Genomic DNA, 17,601 nt, shown 5'->3' with positions numbered 1-17,601 from the left:
AAGGGGTTGAGAAGGGAGAGGATGGGGTGAGGGGCTGCGTGAGGAGCGGTTTCGGACGGCAATAAAGGGAGTTAAGGAGTATCTGGAGTGCGTTTTCAATTCCAGCAGCGTTACGAGGAGTTGGGTCCTGGAGGCCGCTGGGTGCCACACACGGAGACCCCACACGCGAGACCCTCATGCATCTTTCATGTGGGCGTCCTCAAGTGGAACAACATTGCCAGAACCCCTTCCCAACGTCCGCTCGCTGGTTATGGCTTGGGGAGGGAAAGAGATGCCAGCGACCATCCCGGAGCCTGGCTCTCGGCCCACCAACCACCACAACCCTCCCACACTGCCGGAAGGAGGAGAAGGAAACGCCATTTCCAGCGAGATGACGGCCGCACCCGGCTACTAGACTGACCTTGGCCACAACACAGCGGGATGTGGAACAGGCCACCCACAACACAGCGGGATGCGGAACAGGCCACCCACAACACAGGGGATGTGGAACAGGCCACCCACAACACGGGAGATATTGAACAGGTCACCCACAAAACGGGGGATGTGGAACAGGACACCCACAACACGGGAGATGTGGAACAGGCCACCCACAACACGGGGGATGTGGAACAGGCCACCCACAACACGGGAGATATTGAAAAGGTCACCCACAAAACGGGGGATGTGGAACAGGACACCCACAACACGGGAGATGTGGAACAGGCCACCCACAACACGGGGGATGTGGAACAGGCCACCCACAAAACGGGGGATGTGGAACAGGCCACCCACAACACGGGGGATGTGGAACAGGCCACCCACAACACGGGAGATATTGAACAGGTCACCCACAAAACGGGGGATGTGGAACAGGCCACCCACAACACGGGGGATGTGGAACAGGCCACCCACAACACGGGAGATGTGGAACAGGCCACCCACAACACAGGGGATGTGGAACAGGCCACCCACAACACGGGGGATGTGGAACAGGTCACCCACAACACGGGGGATGTGGAACAGGCCACCCACAACACGGGGGATGTGGAACAGGCCACCCACAACACGGGGGATGTGGAACAGGCCACCCACAACACGGGGGATGTGGAACAGGCCACCTACAACACGGGATGTGGAACAGGCTACCCACAACACGGGAGATATGGAACTGGCCACCTACAATACGGGGGATGTGGAACAGGCCACCCACAACGCGGGGATGTGGAACAGGAAACCCACAACACGGGGATGTGGAACAGGAAACCCACAACACGGGGATGTGGAACAGGAAACCCACAACACGGAGATGTGGAACAGGAAACCCACAACACGGGGATGTGGAACAGGACACCAACAACATAGGGATGTGGTACATGCCACCCACAACACGGGGATGTGGAACAGGACACCAACAACACGGGGGATGTGGAACAGAACACCAACAACACGGGGGATGTGGAACGGGCCACCCACAACACGGGGATGTGGAACAGGACACCCACAACACGGAGATGTGGAACAGGACTCCCACAACACGGGGATGTTGAACAGGACACCCACAACACGGTGATGTGGAATAGGACACCATCAACACGGGGATGTGGAACAGGACACCAACAACACGGTGATGTGGAACAGGACCGAAAACACAGGGAAGGAGAACAATGATACAGAAGAACCAGACACGCGGAACAGACCAACTGTATGATGGATATGAACCGTGTAGATAAGAAATACATAAAAGAATGACTGCTGTCTTAAAGGAAAAACTTAATTCGTATATCAAGACCCAGAGGAACATTAGGGGAAGCAAACCACACCAGATGGAGCAGAAGGAGGAAGGACAAAGAGAAACTGTGGAGACTTGGATGAGGCCAAGGAAGCCGGAAGACGCAAATACAAGTTAAGGAAGAAGTAAACAGGTTCACGAATTTAGAAGCCGAAAACTGATACAGGTAGAGGGAAGAATATCGTGAAGGACTAGGAGGAGAGGGAGAGGGAAGGAGGGGAGGGTTAAAATGGGAAGGAAAGGCTACAAAAGACGTGATGGTCCATGACGAGGTTATCTGCTGGTAATAGTGCTGTATCACAGCCTCTACCGTCGCACTAAGGACCCCAGACATCTCGGTGTCACTCTGGACCAATAAGCTATAGTAAACTGAATGGAATACCTCGGTGGCATCATCAAATCCTTCACCTGTCGTCTCTACAATATAAGCAGGATCAAGACACTCGGACTTCCAGAACATCTAAGCATCTTTCATTCTCCTCAAACTCACCAATTCCCCCCCCCCCACTTTGGACTTCCTCCCTGTCCACCACACAACAGAAGCTACTAGAAAAGGTGCAGATAACTGCATACAAGATTATCCTCGCTCCCCTTACACCACCTATTAAGAGACGCTCAGAACACTGATCTTCATAACTCTTGTCTCATCTTCACTTGAATCTCATCCAACAGGTCAGGTGGAAGATACTACAACATCCCCTTCACCCTCATCTCTTGCCACCTGAGATCCCTCGTCCCCGAGTATGTACTTCGGCACCTCAATCCTAATACAGAGAACATCCCCGAGTTCTAACCACTGTGAACATCTTGAATAACAAATATTTGGTTAAAGACTGCCTTAACACCTGCTTCCCTTGCTAAAGCTCGGACTGTGTGTATAGTCTCTCTCTATATGTACATTTTCAGCTTCTGGTTGCCATTTTCTTCAACTTGAGGGATGTTCCATGGTATACTTGTGTCGCATGTGGCATACCATACTTACTGGATGTGAAACTTGATCAAAGATCTTTTTGAAAGCTGAGGAAAAATTAAATCATACTTACGGCTCGCATGCCATCCAAGTCTCTAGATGCTGGAAGACAACTATCTTAAAAGTTTATATAGAATCTGATGCAGTTTTCAAGTTGTGACCAGGGAGACAGACATTACAGAAAACGATCCCTTAAGTGTTTACCAAGGTAAACAATCGACATGGTAAACAGCCGTTACTTCCGTACACAATGCCTATGCAGTGCCCTTACATAGAGGCAGGGAAAACAAGGGAATACATGAAATACAGAAGTATAAGTCTGTTGAGGTAAGGTGTATGGAAGGGCAGTAACGGAGAGGGTGATGGAATGCACAGAACATCTGACTGGAGAGGAGCAATGTGGCTTCAGTAGTGGTAGAGGCAGTGTGGACCTGGAATTTGCTTTGACGAATCCGTGTGGGAAACACTTATAGACAACTTTGTATGTTGACAGAAATGCCTTTGAAAAGCGTTACGAATATATGACCTGGAAAGGAAATCTTTTTTTTCCCCTTTCTTTACAAGAGGAATAAAGCAATGTATTCGAGGAGGAGGAGAGGGCGAGTGGTGAATGAGGGGGTCAACATCAAGGATTTGTGATGTCACCATGGCTGTTTCATCTCTTCATGGACGGGGAGATGAAGGAAGAAAATGTCAGGGTCTTGGAGAGAGGGTGGCTCTATAACATGCTGGGAACGGAAGTGTAGTAGAGAGAAGAGTCAGTTGCTGTATGCAAATGACACGCTCTGGTATGGCAAACTCGAGAGCAAAACTGCAGAAGCTGTGGTGTGTGTGTTAGTGTGGGATTGTGTGAAACGAGGAAGATGAGAGCAAATGTAAACATAAGTACTGTAAGGGGAATAATGAGGTACAGCCGGAAGGCGGGAGATGAATGTTAATATTTGAATGATGAGGATCAGGAGGAACTGAAGTGCTTCTGATACTTATAACTGGACAAGGAACCAAACGGAACCATGGAGACTGAGGGGCGTGTGGAAGGTGAGGTTAGCAACTGTTACAGCAAAGATGGGTAGGTCTGAAGGTATCGTAGGTCCACCCGGTCGTGTTGCATGGTTACGAGTCTTTGGCCCTGAGTGCAAAAGAACTGAAGAGAGTAAATGGGTTGGATAAGAAAGGCCTGGGGACTTAAATTACGGTGTGTGAGGCGGGATGACTGTGTAAGAAATGACCGAGTACGAGAGTGGTGAGGCACAAGGCGCTGTTTAACTATGAGAGGGAATGTCCAGGATGTGCTGAAATGGTTCTAACGTAAGGAGAAGATTAACGAAGAAAGGACCTCAACCAAAGGATTTGGGAGTCAGAAGTGGAGGCAGCAAAGAAGAGGTGGGGAAGACCGAGATGGATGTGGAAGGATGGCGTGAAAGAGGCCTTGAGGCAACGTGGCCCGTTCATTTATGTGGGTAAGAGGCACGCATGGGTAGAGTGAATTGGATATATGTGGCATAAGGGGGTTGATGTGCTGTCAATGGGTTGAATGAGGGCATGTGAAGTGGTCAAGGTAAACCATGTAATAGTGTGTGACGCTTGGCTTTGGATGGTGGGCACTCGTTTTAGTGTATCATGCATGACACTAGTGTGTGTGTGTGAGCAAATGCTACTCCGCTACGGTGGGAAGCTGCAAAAATGAAAAATCATTAATATTATTATTATCATCATCCTCATTATTATTATCATATCATTATTATCATCATCATCATTATTATTACATTCCTAATTCATACAGATGGAGACAAGATGGTGAATCAGAAGGCTCCTTCCCACCCAATACTCCCTAGTGTAAATCAACTGGTAAGATAGCAGCTATAAAAGGAAAACCAGAACACCATGTAGTTATGGAGAGATATACTGCCATGGAAATTCCATAGGAAAGGATGACTGCAGAACATTTCGACCGGGGGATACGCTGGTCAGGTGGGCAGTATCTCAACCACTAAACTTTTCTGAAAAGAATGTTGAAACACAAACATACATTTTCTGACCAAGTATATTGACTGATAATATCAGTCAATTTGTCACGATAAATGTTTCAACAATACAGTACCAGTCTTAGCCCTGAGAACAGCCGGTAGTGTTGTGTTCTTCCCGTGTTCTATGGCTGTACTGAGTGTAACACCTCTACCCACTACAATACACCCGCTGATGATCCCCGACCAAACGGGGATCAAGATAATGGGACAACTCTTCGCAGTGACGAATATCATGCAACATGATAATGACACATGCACTGATGATACGGTTGTGATGACCCAGCATACATGCATACGGTGACCTGGCTAGTCAGAGGAGAGGAGGAGGAGGAGGAGGAGGAGGAGGAGGAGGAGGAGGTGGAGGAGGAGGAGGAGGGGGGGGGAGAGTGAGAGGAGCTCGATATGACAGAGGAAGACCGTGAGGTAAGAGGCGATGAAACACAGCATGTGGGGACAAATGGGTTAGAAGTAAGGGGTACGGAAACAATGTGGGTAATGGGTTATCCTGAGGACTTACTGTAGGGTGATGGAGGAAGGTAGTATCGTGGGTGGTGATGGATAGGGTGATGGAGGAAGGTAGTATCGTGGGTGGTGATGGATAGGGTGATGGAGGAAGGTAGTGTCGTGGGTGGTGATGGGTAGGGTGATGGAGGTAGTATCGTGGGTGGTGACGGGTAGGTCAATGGTGGAACAGGAGGATAAGGGACTGACTATCATAAGAGCGAATGGGAAAGGGGTTGGTGGTGGTGGTGAGTGGTCGTGTTCTAACCCAGGCTACCGACACAGTCGTAACTATGCGTCACCACCCGTAATCTGCGGACAATCCAAGTTTAATAGATTCAGTCAATATCTGGAGGCTTCCACGGCTAACAATTTTCCTGGATATAAAGATTTATTTCATGCGATATGATCATAATCATCTTTATCATAAAAAGTCTTATTATCCAACAAACACATATACTAAGATGTTCTACAAGAAGTTTGGTAAAAAAAAAAAAAAGGGGGGGGGGGGGGGACTAAAAGAGACGAAACAACATAATTCAAGACAGTTTAGCGCGGGTTATGGCGAGACCCGAGGAGTGGCGCCGCCCTGGTGGCCACCAGTACAACCACCACACGTGGCCGCTACTATGCAATACCGTTACTACGCTAACAGATCAATAAATTCGTTCAAGTGCCGGGGACACTTGTGTGTTCTAGGAACAGACCGTAAATACCTACGCTGCCAGTGAAATAGTTACACGAATTTCTTAATGAAATGCGAGGATATGACGTCACGTATGCATAATAACATCGACGGTTACTGCCTAGTGTGGCATATCACCACTTCCCCAGCAGGAGGGAGGAGCGGCCCCGGCAGCGTTCCCGCTGACCCGGGCTACACAGTCCAGCCAGGCGTTACACGGCTTCGTGCACTGATCTCTCATACTGACGTAACCCCGTGTGTGGGTCGAGGCAAGCACCATGGTCTGTCCTGCCCGTCTGTTGAGGCTGGGGGGGGGGGGTGATCTGATGCAGTGGGGTCTTGACTGGCTGGGGGGTAGAGTCTTGAACTGGAGGGGTGGGTTTTTGACCTAGTGGAGAGGGATCTTGACATGGTGGGGTGGGATCCTGACCTAGTGGGGTGGGATCCTGACATGGTGGGGGTGGGATCTTGACCTGGTGGAATGGGGTCTTGACCTGGTGGAATGGGGTCTTGACCTGGTGGAATGGGGTCTTGACCTGGTGGGACAGAATCTTGACCTGCTAGGGTGGGGCCTTCTCCTGCTGAGGTGGGTACTGACCTAACAGTGTTGGGATAGGGTCTTGACCTGCTGGGGTAAGGTCCTGACCTGCTAGGGTCGGGGTCCTGACCTGCTGTGCTGGGGTCCTGACCTAAGGATGGGGTCCTGACCTGCTAAGGATGGGGTCCTGACCTGCTAGGGTTGTGGTCATGACCTGCTAGGAGTTCTCGCTCAGGCTCCTCCATTCATCCACCAACCTTACATTATGGAACTACTTCTCTTACTATTTCTAACACGTTTCTTGGCTTAAATCTATGTTATGTCCTCTGATTGTTCTATCCCAACATCCCTTGACGAACTCAACCTAATCAATTTGGATTAAAAACTAAAAAGGTTGTGATTAGATCACCCCTCACTCACCCCTCTTCTGTTAGCTTTGTATGCTTCTTTGGGAGCGATGACTAAACTTGAGAAGTATATTCATGTTTTGCCCTTATGTAATATATGAACAGCTTGCTAAATATTTCCTAATCAATTGAGAGCTATTCTGATATTTGCCTTAAGACAAGTTTTTCTCCCCAATAATTCTCGGTATGTGGAAGTCTGGTGACATGTTAAGGTCGACAACTGTAGTCTCGTTCACACGCAGATTCCCATGTCGTATTTCCTGCTACATGACATTCATATTGAGGGCTTCTTTCACTGAAGTTCACCAACCATATATCAGACCAACTTTGGAGTTTGTCTATGTCACCTCTAAGTTCATGCAATCCTCCTCACTTTTTACTTTCCCTCATATTATCTCCGTCATCTGCAAACGTATCCTGGTACGAGTTCACACTTTCTAGCAAGTCATTCACACAGCGAAAGAAGAGTACTGGTCCTAGAACAAATCCTTGCAGCACTCCTCTGGTAACTTTAGACCATTTTGAGAAAGCTACTCTGATATGCGTCTTTTGTTCGCTTCTACAGAGATCTTTCCACATGAAAAGTCTCTTCCCTTATTCCTGCTTAGTGATCCAACTTCTTGATCAGCTTCCCATTTGCAGCGGCAAATGCTTTTGGGCGGTATAGATACAATCCACCCAATCTTCTCTGTCTCAAACTGAGCTCACTCGCTCTCATGGAAATTTAAGAGGTTCGCTGTACATGACCTTCTTTCTCTAAAACCGTGTAGCCTCTACTCTAGGTAATTCTCCTCTGCGCGAAGGCTTCCATTTGCTTTCTAATCATCTTTTCCAGTCCCTTCCAGACCACACTCCTCAGTAATACCACTCTGTAGTTCAAAGTCCCCTCCTGGTCTCCTCTCTTGTGTACATAGGTATGATGTTTGCCCTTTTCCACTCTTTTGGCACCATACCTTTCTCCAGAGACATCTTGTGCAGTATTTCCAGACGTTTGTGTAACGTATGCGCGCACGCCTTCAGCTCATACAGTGAAATTTCACCAGGACCATAAGCCTTGTAAGGGTCAAGACATTTCAGTTTTCTGCTGATGTCTTTTCTGGATACCTGAAACCTCTTTCAGACCTCCTCTCCGTTCCATCTCACCATTGTTGGGCTACAGCGTCTTCCATAATAAAAAAAAAAACTTTTGAACTTGTTATTCTCACATATGCCCGCAACATGCTGTACAACCCTTCATCTGAATAACTAAACATGATATGAAGCTCTGTAACTAACAATTTTCTCCAGATAATCTAAAATACAATTTTGGGATTTCTCCTGTATTATTCACAATATTCTCTTCAAAGTTTCTCTTTTCCTCTTTTCGTACCCTGTTATACTCGTATAGTTCCTTGCTCTCGTATACCTTACAAATGCTGGCTGGGTGCTTCGGATGTCGCTCATACATTACAGCACATCTCGAAGTTCCTATGTTTTTTGATGTCATATATTGAACCATCCACCATCTTCTTTCGTAAACTTCCCTTTGTATTTCAGGTTAAACGTATCCACATTCCTACTCCTTCCTGGCAAATATCACCAAAGTTCTCACCACGTTCCTGGCTACCGAACTCCAGTTCCCAAACTATATTAACATTAAAACTGTTGGAGTCTATAGAGTGGGTACGACAGTCTCTCCTCTTTAAATTAGACTTACTCTTCTCTCATCTTACCTCTTCGCTTTCCACATATTCCGACCCTAGCATCACACGTCCGCTTCTAAATCAGTACAATGTATGCAAAATTCTAAATATCCTTGTTGCTATATGTGAGGAGATCTCGTGATAATGGCGAAGCATTTCTCTCTTATACTGTGTGTGTGTGTGTGTGTGTGTGTGTGTGTGTGTGTGTGTGTGTGTGTGTGTGTGTGTGTTGTAAGCGAGAGAACAACGTGATGGGTGTGTTGCGGGGATAGGAAGGGGGGGGGGGGGGGGTTGCAGTGTTGCCGCAGGTCTGGGCAATACCAGACGAGCATCTTGCAATGTCCTCAGTCTCGGGTACAGCCCTCCTCACCGACCACTACATAATATCAACAATCATCATTTCACCTCAATCCACCAGACACACATCCCGTCACCCTACGTCCGGCCACACAACACACGGTGTTAAGTTTAAAAATATCATCCTCTAGATATATGTACAAAGAATTAGCATGTTAATGATAGTATGGGTGAAGGGTACATGACTAGGGGGTTCGTGGAGGCCTGTACAGAGAATACAGTGGGTACAGTACATCATGGGTGAAGGGTACATGACAAGGGGTAGGTACAGAGCATATCGTGGTGCAATACAAGAACATGGGAGGGTGACAGGTGGGCCCAAGTGGGGACTCAAGCGGTATAATAAAAGATCCTGAAACTGAGCGGCAGTGAATGACGATATTTCTCTAATACCTGCGGCAAAGTTAGGTCGACTTTCAAGTTACTGCGGCAGAGTTAGGATAATTCTCAAAAACATGTGATAAAGATGTATCTATACTGATGAAATGATAATGTCTTACTTTTCGCAAAATCAAAATTTTTTAGCCAAGAAGATTAATTCTGCTTGTATGATGCAGAACATGTGGCCAGTTAGAAGCTAGAAACCCGACGTCTTTCACACGACTATGCTATACAAATCACTATATCTCGTGAGTGAGAGGTTTAACATAATTCTATATTTAACTCTAGAGTCAAGGTTGTAAGGAGCAAGTGTTAGAAGTGTCCTAGGTATAGGTGTATCTCGAGCTATGTCGTGTGATAAGGTCGCGCGAATAATCCAGGTGTATAGTGCGTCGTTGTGGTGACGGGTGATAAGTAAGGGTAGGTCGGGTCTGGCTATATGGTGGTGGTGGTGGTGGTGGTAAGTAAGGTATGCTTGAACCAAGAGCTGCCTCACCCTACCCACACTATGAGGACTGTGGGCCTTTCACTTGCTGAGCTCACCACCTTCCTCCTACTGCACTGGTTTGTAGCTTATCTAAACTCCCCCAGCAGTAGTAGGTGTGTTGGAATTCGCGCTCGCGCCTTAAGACATCCTAGCAGAGTATGCTCCCACCTCAGTTATCATGCACCCCGCGCTCTCTCACCGGCCCACGTTTACCACGCCGCCCCCGACACTCCACACGCCAAATTCGCACGTACGCGCCATCCCCAGGCATACTAGAGTTGTCCGCACCGGGCCCTTCAGATACGCCATTTCGCACTGCAGTCTCATGAACTGTTTATCAGCGAGGGCTTGGACAAGCAGGCCTCAGTGGTAGGCCTACACCCACACCACCGGATCAACCGGTCTCCCCGGCCATCAATGCGGGGTAGGTCGATGTACATTAACGAACGACATGCATGTGTGATTCGTAAACATTCTAGTGTCAGATCTAGTCACTGTAACAGCGAATGATGGTGAGGGATGGTAAGGTATGTGCCACGGTCCTGTATGACGACTGGTACCGCTATACAGTACCAGCCCTGATGGCCACATGCATCATCCCCTCCAAACTCAAGACGCACATACCGCACTAACTTGTGTCATAATATCATAATTTTCCCTCATAAAATTAACAAGTTACTTCTTTTCCCTCCTGGTTTATCTTCTCCAAGTCCTAATCAATCGCAAGTATGCCTGTTACCTGATATTTTCAAGGAGTGCATAATATATTCACAATCATCTCAATTTAATTTTCAGCTCCCAAAAACACTTGGTCAGCTATTTTAGTTCTGCAGGGTATTTTTCTTTTCTACCTGTTTCCCGTACGACGTGCTGTCGGAGGGAGTGGGAGGTGAGGAGAGAGTACTTTGATTTGTTATCCTTTTCTTACACAGCATTTAAGGCGAGAGAAACTTTTTCAGTAGTGTTGAGGCCAGACCACTTCGCTTGGAACATGGAGTCTGTGTAGCCTGTGTATCTATCTCTCTCTCTCTACGCATTTCCTCGGTTACCTTGCGTCTCTCTCTCTCTCTCTCTCTCTCTCTCTCTCTCTCTCTCTCTCTCTCTCTGTTACTTTCTGGTCATGGCTGTTGGAATAATACAATAATACCCATGCGTCCATTCCTTGTACATGTCACGTATTAGACTTTGTCAAATGTCCTGAGTATCGTATGACCTTTAAGGCAGTCGTGCATCAAACCATCATACCTAAGGTGGTGCTCAATGGTCGTGCCGTCATCCTCAAGGGTCATATCGCGAATATTCAAGGGTCATAACGCTAGTATTCAAGGGTCATACCGCTAGTATTCAAGGGTCATACCGCTAGTATTCAAGGGTCATCCCGCTAATATTCAAAGGTCGTACCGCTAGTATTCAAGGGTCGTACCGCTAGTATTCAAGGGTCGTACCACTAGTATTCATGGGTCGTACCGCTAGTATTCAAGGGTCGTACCGCTACTATTCAAGGGTCATACCGCTAGTATTCAAGGGTCATACCGCTAATATTCAAGGGTCGTACCGCTAGTATTCAAGGGTCGTACCACTAGTATTCATGGGTCGTACCGCTAGTATTCAAGGGTCGTACCGCTACTATTCAAGGGTCATACCGCTAGTATTCAAGGGTCATACCGCTAGTATTCAAGGGTCATACCGCTAGTATTCAAGGGTCGTACCACTAGTATTCAAGGGTCATACCGCTAGTATTCAAGGGTCATACCGCTAGTATTCAAGGGTCATACCGCTAGTATTCAAGGGTCGTACCACTAGTATTCAAGGGTCATACCGCTAGTATTCAAGGGTCATACCGCTAATATTCAAGGGTCGTACCGCTAGTATTCAAGGGTCGTACCACTAGTATTCATGGGTCGTACCACTAGTATTCAAGGGTCGTACCGCTAGTATTCAAGGGTCATACCGCTAGTATTCAAGGGTCGTACCACTAGTATTCAAGGGTCATACCGCTAGTATTCAAGGGTCGTACCACTAGTATTCAAGGGTCATACCGCTAGTATTCAAGGGTCATACCGCTAGTATTCAAGGGTCGTACCACTAGTATTCAAGGACCGTGCAGTAATCTTGAGGAAGTTCAAATCTTCGTGGACCGCAGTACTAGCGTGCGCATGCGTCAAGGTAGAGGATGCTGGATTCTGATACACAGCAAAAAATCAGTCTGGGGCGAGAGTGCGACACCAACCGATCGACACCTAGGAAAGCTGCCGATGATAATGACCAACTTGGCTCATCATTTACTCGTCAGTGTTGGTCGTTATCGTGGAATGCGCTGCGCAGGGAATAACCGATGATATCATTCCGTCGGCAATCTGTTCAGCGAAATGGTTGACGCACTGCTTCACAACTGTATACCGTTGTGATCAAGTACTGAGAATGTTATATTACCGTATGTTATGTACTGTGATGAAGTCTGACACTGGTTGAATATTCAAACTGTTTATATGAGTGTTCGTTACCGTCTAGGTCTAACGCTGGATAAATGTTCAAAATGTTTATATGAATGTCTATCCTCCTCAACTTTTAACGCTAGGTTAAATATTAGCATTTTCTATACGACCTTAAGCCCTCCTTAACTTCTAACAGTGGCTAAATGTTAACAATGTTAATATGATCGTATCTCCGTACAAAAATAAATAACTCCTTTCTTAACTTTAATGAGTAAGGAAACAATTAACTTTGACAGTTATCATTGCTCATAAACACTTATAATGGAAATCACGCACTTTATATACAATAACAACAAAACTTGAATCACTTAAACATCTATCCCAATAAACGCTCTGTGTACACAGGTAAAGTAACATGCTGTACAGTGAAATGAAGTGTCACTGTTAATGTTCCTTTAGACGTATTGATACGTCTTGACCACGAAGGCACGACGTATGTGTACGACTGCTAGGCCTTTGACGCTAACGCCTGGCGTATGATAAGATGCTCAGATATTCTTCCAAGTTCAGATGAAGTCGATGGGTCCAAGAGGTTCTTACGTCCTATGTGATATATATATATATATATATATATATATATATATATATACATATATATATATATATATATATATATATAGATAGATAGATAGATACATACATACATACATACATACATATGTAGATGAAATTACATAGAATATAGTGTGGATACGTGTGTGTGATTACTGTTTGTGTGTTACGGGTACCCATTTATCGATCAGCCCCGAGGGAGGATGAGTAGGGGGAATTGGCCGTAGACCAACTGCCGCGCCTGGAGTTCGAACACCACTCAGACCAGAACTCCCGGGCGGACCCGTAATGAATCATAGAGTAACGGTAACCACTACACCACAGAGGCCCGTGTGTGTGTGAGAGACGGTAGAGCAAGTCAGGTTGGAGTGCCAAGGAAGCATGTAGCTGCAGCTTATGTGACCACCCTTCTCACCTCCCGATCCCCGTGTTCTATCCAGCCACTCCAACAAGCGTCCCTCCTCAACCAATGGTGTACAGCTCCGATACTGGCTAAAAAAGACTACAGAAGGAAGCTACAGAAAAAGAAAAGTCTAGAAACAACAAAAATATATAAAGATATTGAATACAGTACCAAACACAAGAATAAAGAATGCATATAAAATACATACATCTGATAACAATATAACAATGGAATTCAATGGAGCATATGAAAACCACTAAAGAAATTGAACAGAAAATGAGAGAAATATATGATACAAAGAGTAACACAACATGAAGAATACAGAACAAATGAAATAGCATTGACTAAAGTTACAACGAAGACCACTCGTAACGTCTAAATGGGAGATCAAGCACAAGTTATAATATCTTACAATTGTATGGAGACTTAAAAGCAACTTACTTGTCCTTGTGGTCATTAGGAAAGTGCGTGGGTGTGTCAAGTAGGGAGCGCTAAGTGCGTTCGGCTAGCAACACGCACTTACAGGAAGCTGGGACCCAATACACACAAACACCTGTTGCCGACACCACGCACCTCTCGCTGGAACAGATCCGGGGTGTGTGTCTTCACATAGTCCTTCCCTCCTCACACAGTACTGCCACTGGTGCTGTAATACTGAAGCCCCGCGACCCACGAACACATAAAACATATACCACGTGTTGATCAGTTGTGTACGTACGGTGGACGAACACGAGGGCGCGGTCTGGCTAGCATGGAGAGTGAGTGAGAGAGTGAGGGAGAGCGAGGGAGAGAGAAAGAGCGAACGAGGTGTTCCACTACAGGAGCACCCGCCTCCGCCGCCTCCACACTACACCCAGCTAGGGTCAACTGTGTGCCTGCCTGGGACCCCAAGTCGCTCCCCACTCCCAAACCATCCCCCCAACCCCTACCTTTAGTTCTCCCCCCCCCCCCTCCGTCTCCCCCCCCCCCAAGGCGATGCCGGAGGGTAGGGTGGGGTGGGGTAGGGTAGGGGAGGAGGGAGGGTGATGGTCACTTATAAAGCCAGTAAGACGTTATTACCCCCTCAGTCTGCCCCTCCCCTCCTCCTCCTCCTCCTCCTCCTCTACCCCGGGGAGTTTTGCACAAACACCTCCTCCTCCCCGGAGCAGTTCGGAGGCCTCGCAGGATTATATTGATCCCACATAACACGAGGCTTCTGGTCTAGTCTAAAAATAAAGCAACTTAAAGCAGTAACGGTACGTTCATATCACACCAGTAGACTACCCCCGCCTCGCTGGACCCGACCATGAGCCTCGTACACCTGTGGTGGCCTACCTTCTAACATAAAAAGATAATCCTGACCGTCTGGAGGACGGAATTACATTAAAATGACAAGAGAGCCAATCACCAGCTGAGATACAAATCCATAGGGCGGGGCTAGGTCAGGTCGTTTTAACCCTCCCTTGCGGTTGGTCGGTGGGAGCCAATGAGTGCATGATATTGATCTCTCCACCGGGCGAGCCCCATGATTGGCGGAAGGAGTCGGGGTAGCGGGCATATGATATGAGGAAAGGGTGAAACTCCTCTCCTCATCAACAAAGTACTACTGAAGGCAAAATACTCCTCATATACCGCCATCTTCTAATGATAAATATCTATGATCAATCCATAATTGTATAGCCTTCCAATGGGCAAAATGCAAGATATGAGATACAACCTCCACCTTACCCAGTAAGATACAGCCTCCACCTTACCCAGTAAGATACAGCCTCCACCTTACCCAGTAAGATACAGCCTCCACCTTACCCAGTAAGATACAGCCTCCACCTTACCCAGTAAGATACAGCCTCCACCTTACCCAGTAAGATACAGCCTCCACCTTACCCAGTAAGATACAGCCTCCACCTTACCCAGTAAGATACAGCCTCCACCTTACCCAGTAAGATACAGCCTCCACCTTACCCAGTAAGATACAGCCTCCACCTTACCCAGTAAGATACAGCCTCCACCTTACCCAGTAAGATACAGCCTCCACCTTACCCAGTAAGATACAGCCTCCACCTTACCCAGTAAGATACAGCCTCCACCTTACCCAGTAAGATACAGCCTCCACCTTACCCAGTAAGATACAGCCTCCACCTTACCCAGTAAGATACAGCTTCCACTTTACCCAGTAAGATACAGCCTCCACTTTACCCAGTAAGATACAGCCTCCACTTTACCCAGTGAGTTACAACCTCCACCTTACCCAGTAAGATACAGCCTCCACTTTACCCAGTAAGATACAGCCTCCACTTTACCCAGTGAGTTACAACCTCCACCTTACCCAGTAAGATACAGCCTCCACCTTACCCAGTAGGATACAGCTCCACTTTACCCAGTAAGATACAGCCTCCACTTTACCCAGTAAGATACAGCCTCCACTTTACCCAGTAAGTTACAACCTCCACCTTACCCAGTAAGATACAGCCTCCACCTTACCCAGTAAGATACAGCCTCCACTTTACCCAGTAAGATACAGCCTCCACTTTACCCAGTAAGATACAGCCTCCACTTTACCCAGTAAGATACAGCCTCCACCTTACCCAGTAAAAGAGTTGGAGAAGGGTTAGCTCCGCCCTAATTCCCAGCGACCAATCAGAGGTGGGATGCTGGCGCTTTTTATACCAGGCCAACAAAAAAGGGTATGGCGGGAATTACCGCACCTCGCAGACCTACGTCTCTTATTTTGTCGCTCAATTTTATGAGCGTTTCGTTATCTGGAATCACCACATATACTGTACAATCACTACAACTGCAATGGGTAACCGCACACAGTGTAGGATCTGTATTCTACACAATGTGTACAGCCACGAAATATAACGCACGGCAACTCGCCTAGTAAAAAAAAATAAGCAAGGGCGGCTTGGCACCTACCACATACCACGTACTCAATTTTGGACGATCAAATTCTCATAAATCATTTAATTCTTTACGATTACTACAACGTCAGCTATAAGCAAGGATCAATCGAATATAATGTCATAATTTCTACATCAGAGAGAGAAAGAGTAGCAAAATGATAAGTACACGTCATAAACGGTCCGAAACGGCAATAATGTTCAAGTACCCCTTTATGGCCGGGCGGGCAAGAAAAAAGTATGGCGGTCGGGTTGGGCATCCTTCCTTGGCAGCCATGTTAACCTGGTGAAAATTACGATCGTAATTTTAAGAGAAGACTTTGTTTATAAATATCATATACTCTTCTAATAACATTATCCATTTCATATCTAATTCTACGAAACTTCAGTGGTGAAGTAACGTTGGCAACCACACGGCAACGTAGAACTAAAGCACATGAATCATTTTCTATTATTCTAGTAAACTGTTTATATGAGAACTGTAGAGTGGAGTTTATATACGAACTGTAAAGGAAAAAAAATCTGTGACATTACCATCGATAAAAGATTCTTGATGATTTTTCCCCAGTAAATTACTGACAAACTGAAAAATCGTAAATCTTTGCCGAAGAGAAAATGAATATCTTGTTATATGCAGAACATTAAATATCAGTGACACAACCAGAGAAAGTGACCGTAGTGATGATGATCAAACAAGGTAATGACAGGCAGAAGGTTCTCCTCTACAGGGGTCGTCTATTAAGACCCATGGGGTTCTAGCCACCACAGGTCACTTATCATGACCCCTGCCAAAGGTTTATGACCACCGGGGGTCGTCTCTCATGAACCGTCGCATGAGGGTTCCGGCCAAAGGAGAAACCATATAAGTAAAGACAACGACTGACTGAGGGAGAAACCAAATAGAAAACGATATCCAGGACTCACATCGTCTCGAACGAGCCAAAACTGAATTTCCAAAACGAATCTAAGACAGGCGTCTACCGCCACCCTCAGCAGAGACTAGAGGCATTGTCAACTCCATTAGAGAACTTTCCTCCCTCCTTCTGGACGAACCAAAAGACCCTCCTGGACGAACCAAAAGACACTCCTGGACGAACCAAAAGACTCTCTCTCCGGACGAACGAAAAGAACCTCCCTCCTCACAAACAAACCTCCCTTGAATAGACCAAAAGGGGATCCTGAACACTGAACCTCTTCTCCGTCCAGAACCCTGAACCCTCCCAGAGAAGCCTACGGCTGGGCCAGGCACTGGGGAACCTGCCAAAACGCACATCCATCTCCCTCTCACATGACCAGGTGACATCCTCCCCCAACTCTACCGGGCGACCAGGTGATACCACCACCCACCCCTCTTTTCCTACCAACTCCTCCCGGTCAACGGTCAGTAAGGGAGGCATGTGGGCGCCGATTAGATAAGACAGTGCTGAAGATAATGGCTGGCAGCATTCCCTTAACTTCCGCAGGACTGG

The 17,601-nt window shown here is 46.8% G+C and overlaps 1 protein-coding gene across 3 annotated transcripts in view; it reads right to left on the bottom strand.

Annotated features, from left to right (window-relative positions):
- LOC139751041 (uncharacterized) overlaps positions 1–17,601 on the bottom strand; it is a 181,911-nt gene that overhangs the window by 125,811 nt on the left and 38,499 nt on the right. The window contains exon 1 of one of the 3 annotated variants that reach the window (XM_071666175.1): positions 13,695–14,093. The exons of the other annotated variants lie outside the window; for them this stretch is intronic. Within the exon in view, the coding sequence (XP_071522276.1) occupies positions 13,695–13,710 (16 nt within the window). The 5' untranslated portion in view covers positions 13,711–14,093. Of the gene's footprint in view, positions 1–13,694; positions 14,094–17,601 lie in introns of those variants that run through there. 3 annotated transcript variants of the gene reach the window in all.

Source organism: Panulirus ornatus, chromosome 10 (genome assembly GCF_036320965.1).
Source record: "Panulirus ornatus isolate Po-2019 chromosome 10, ASM3632096v1, whole genome shotgun sequence".
NCBI lineage: Eukaryota > Metazoa > Arthropoda > Malacostraca > Decapoda > Palinuridae > Panulirus > Panulirus ornatus.
This window is presented reverse-complemented; position numbering and strand designations above follow the sequence as displayed.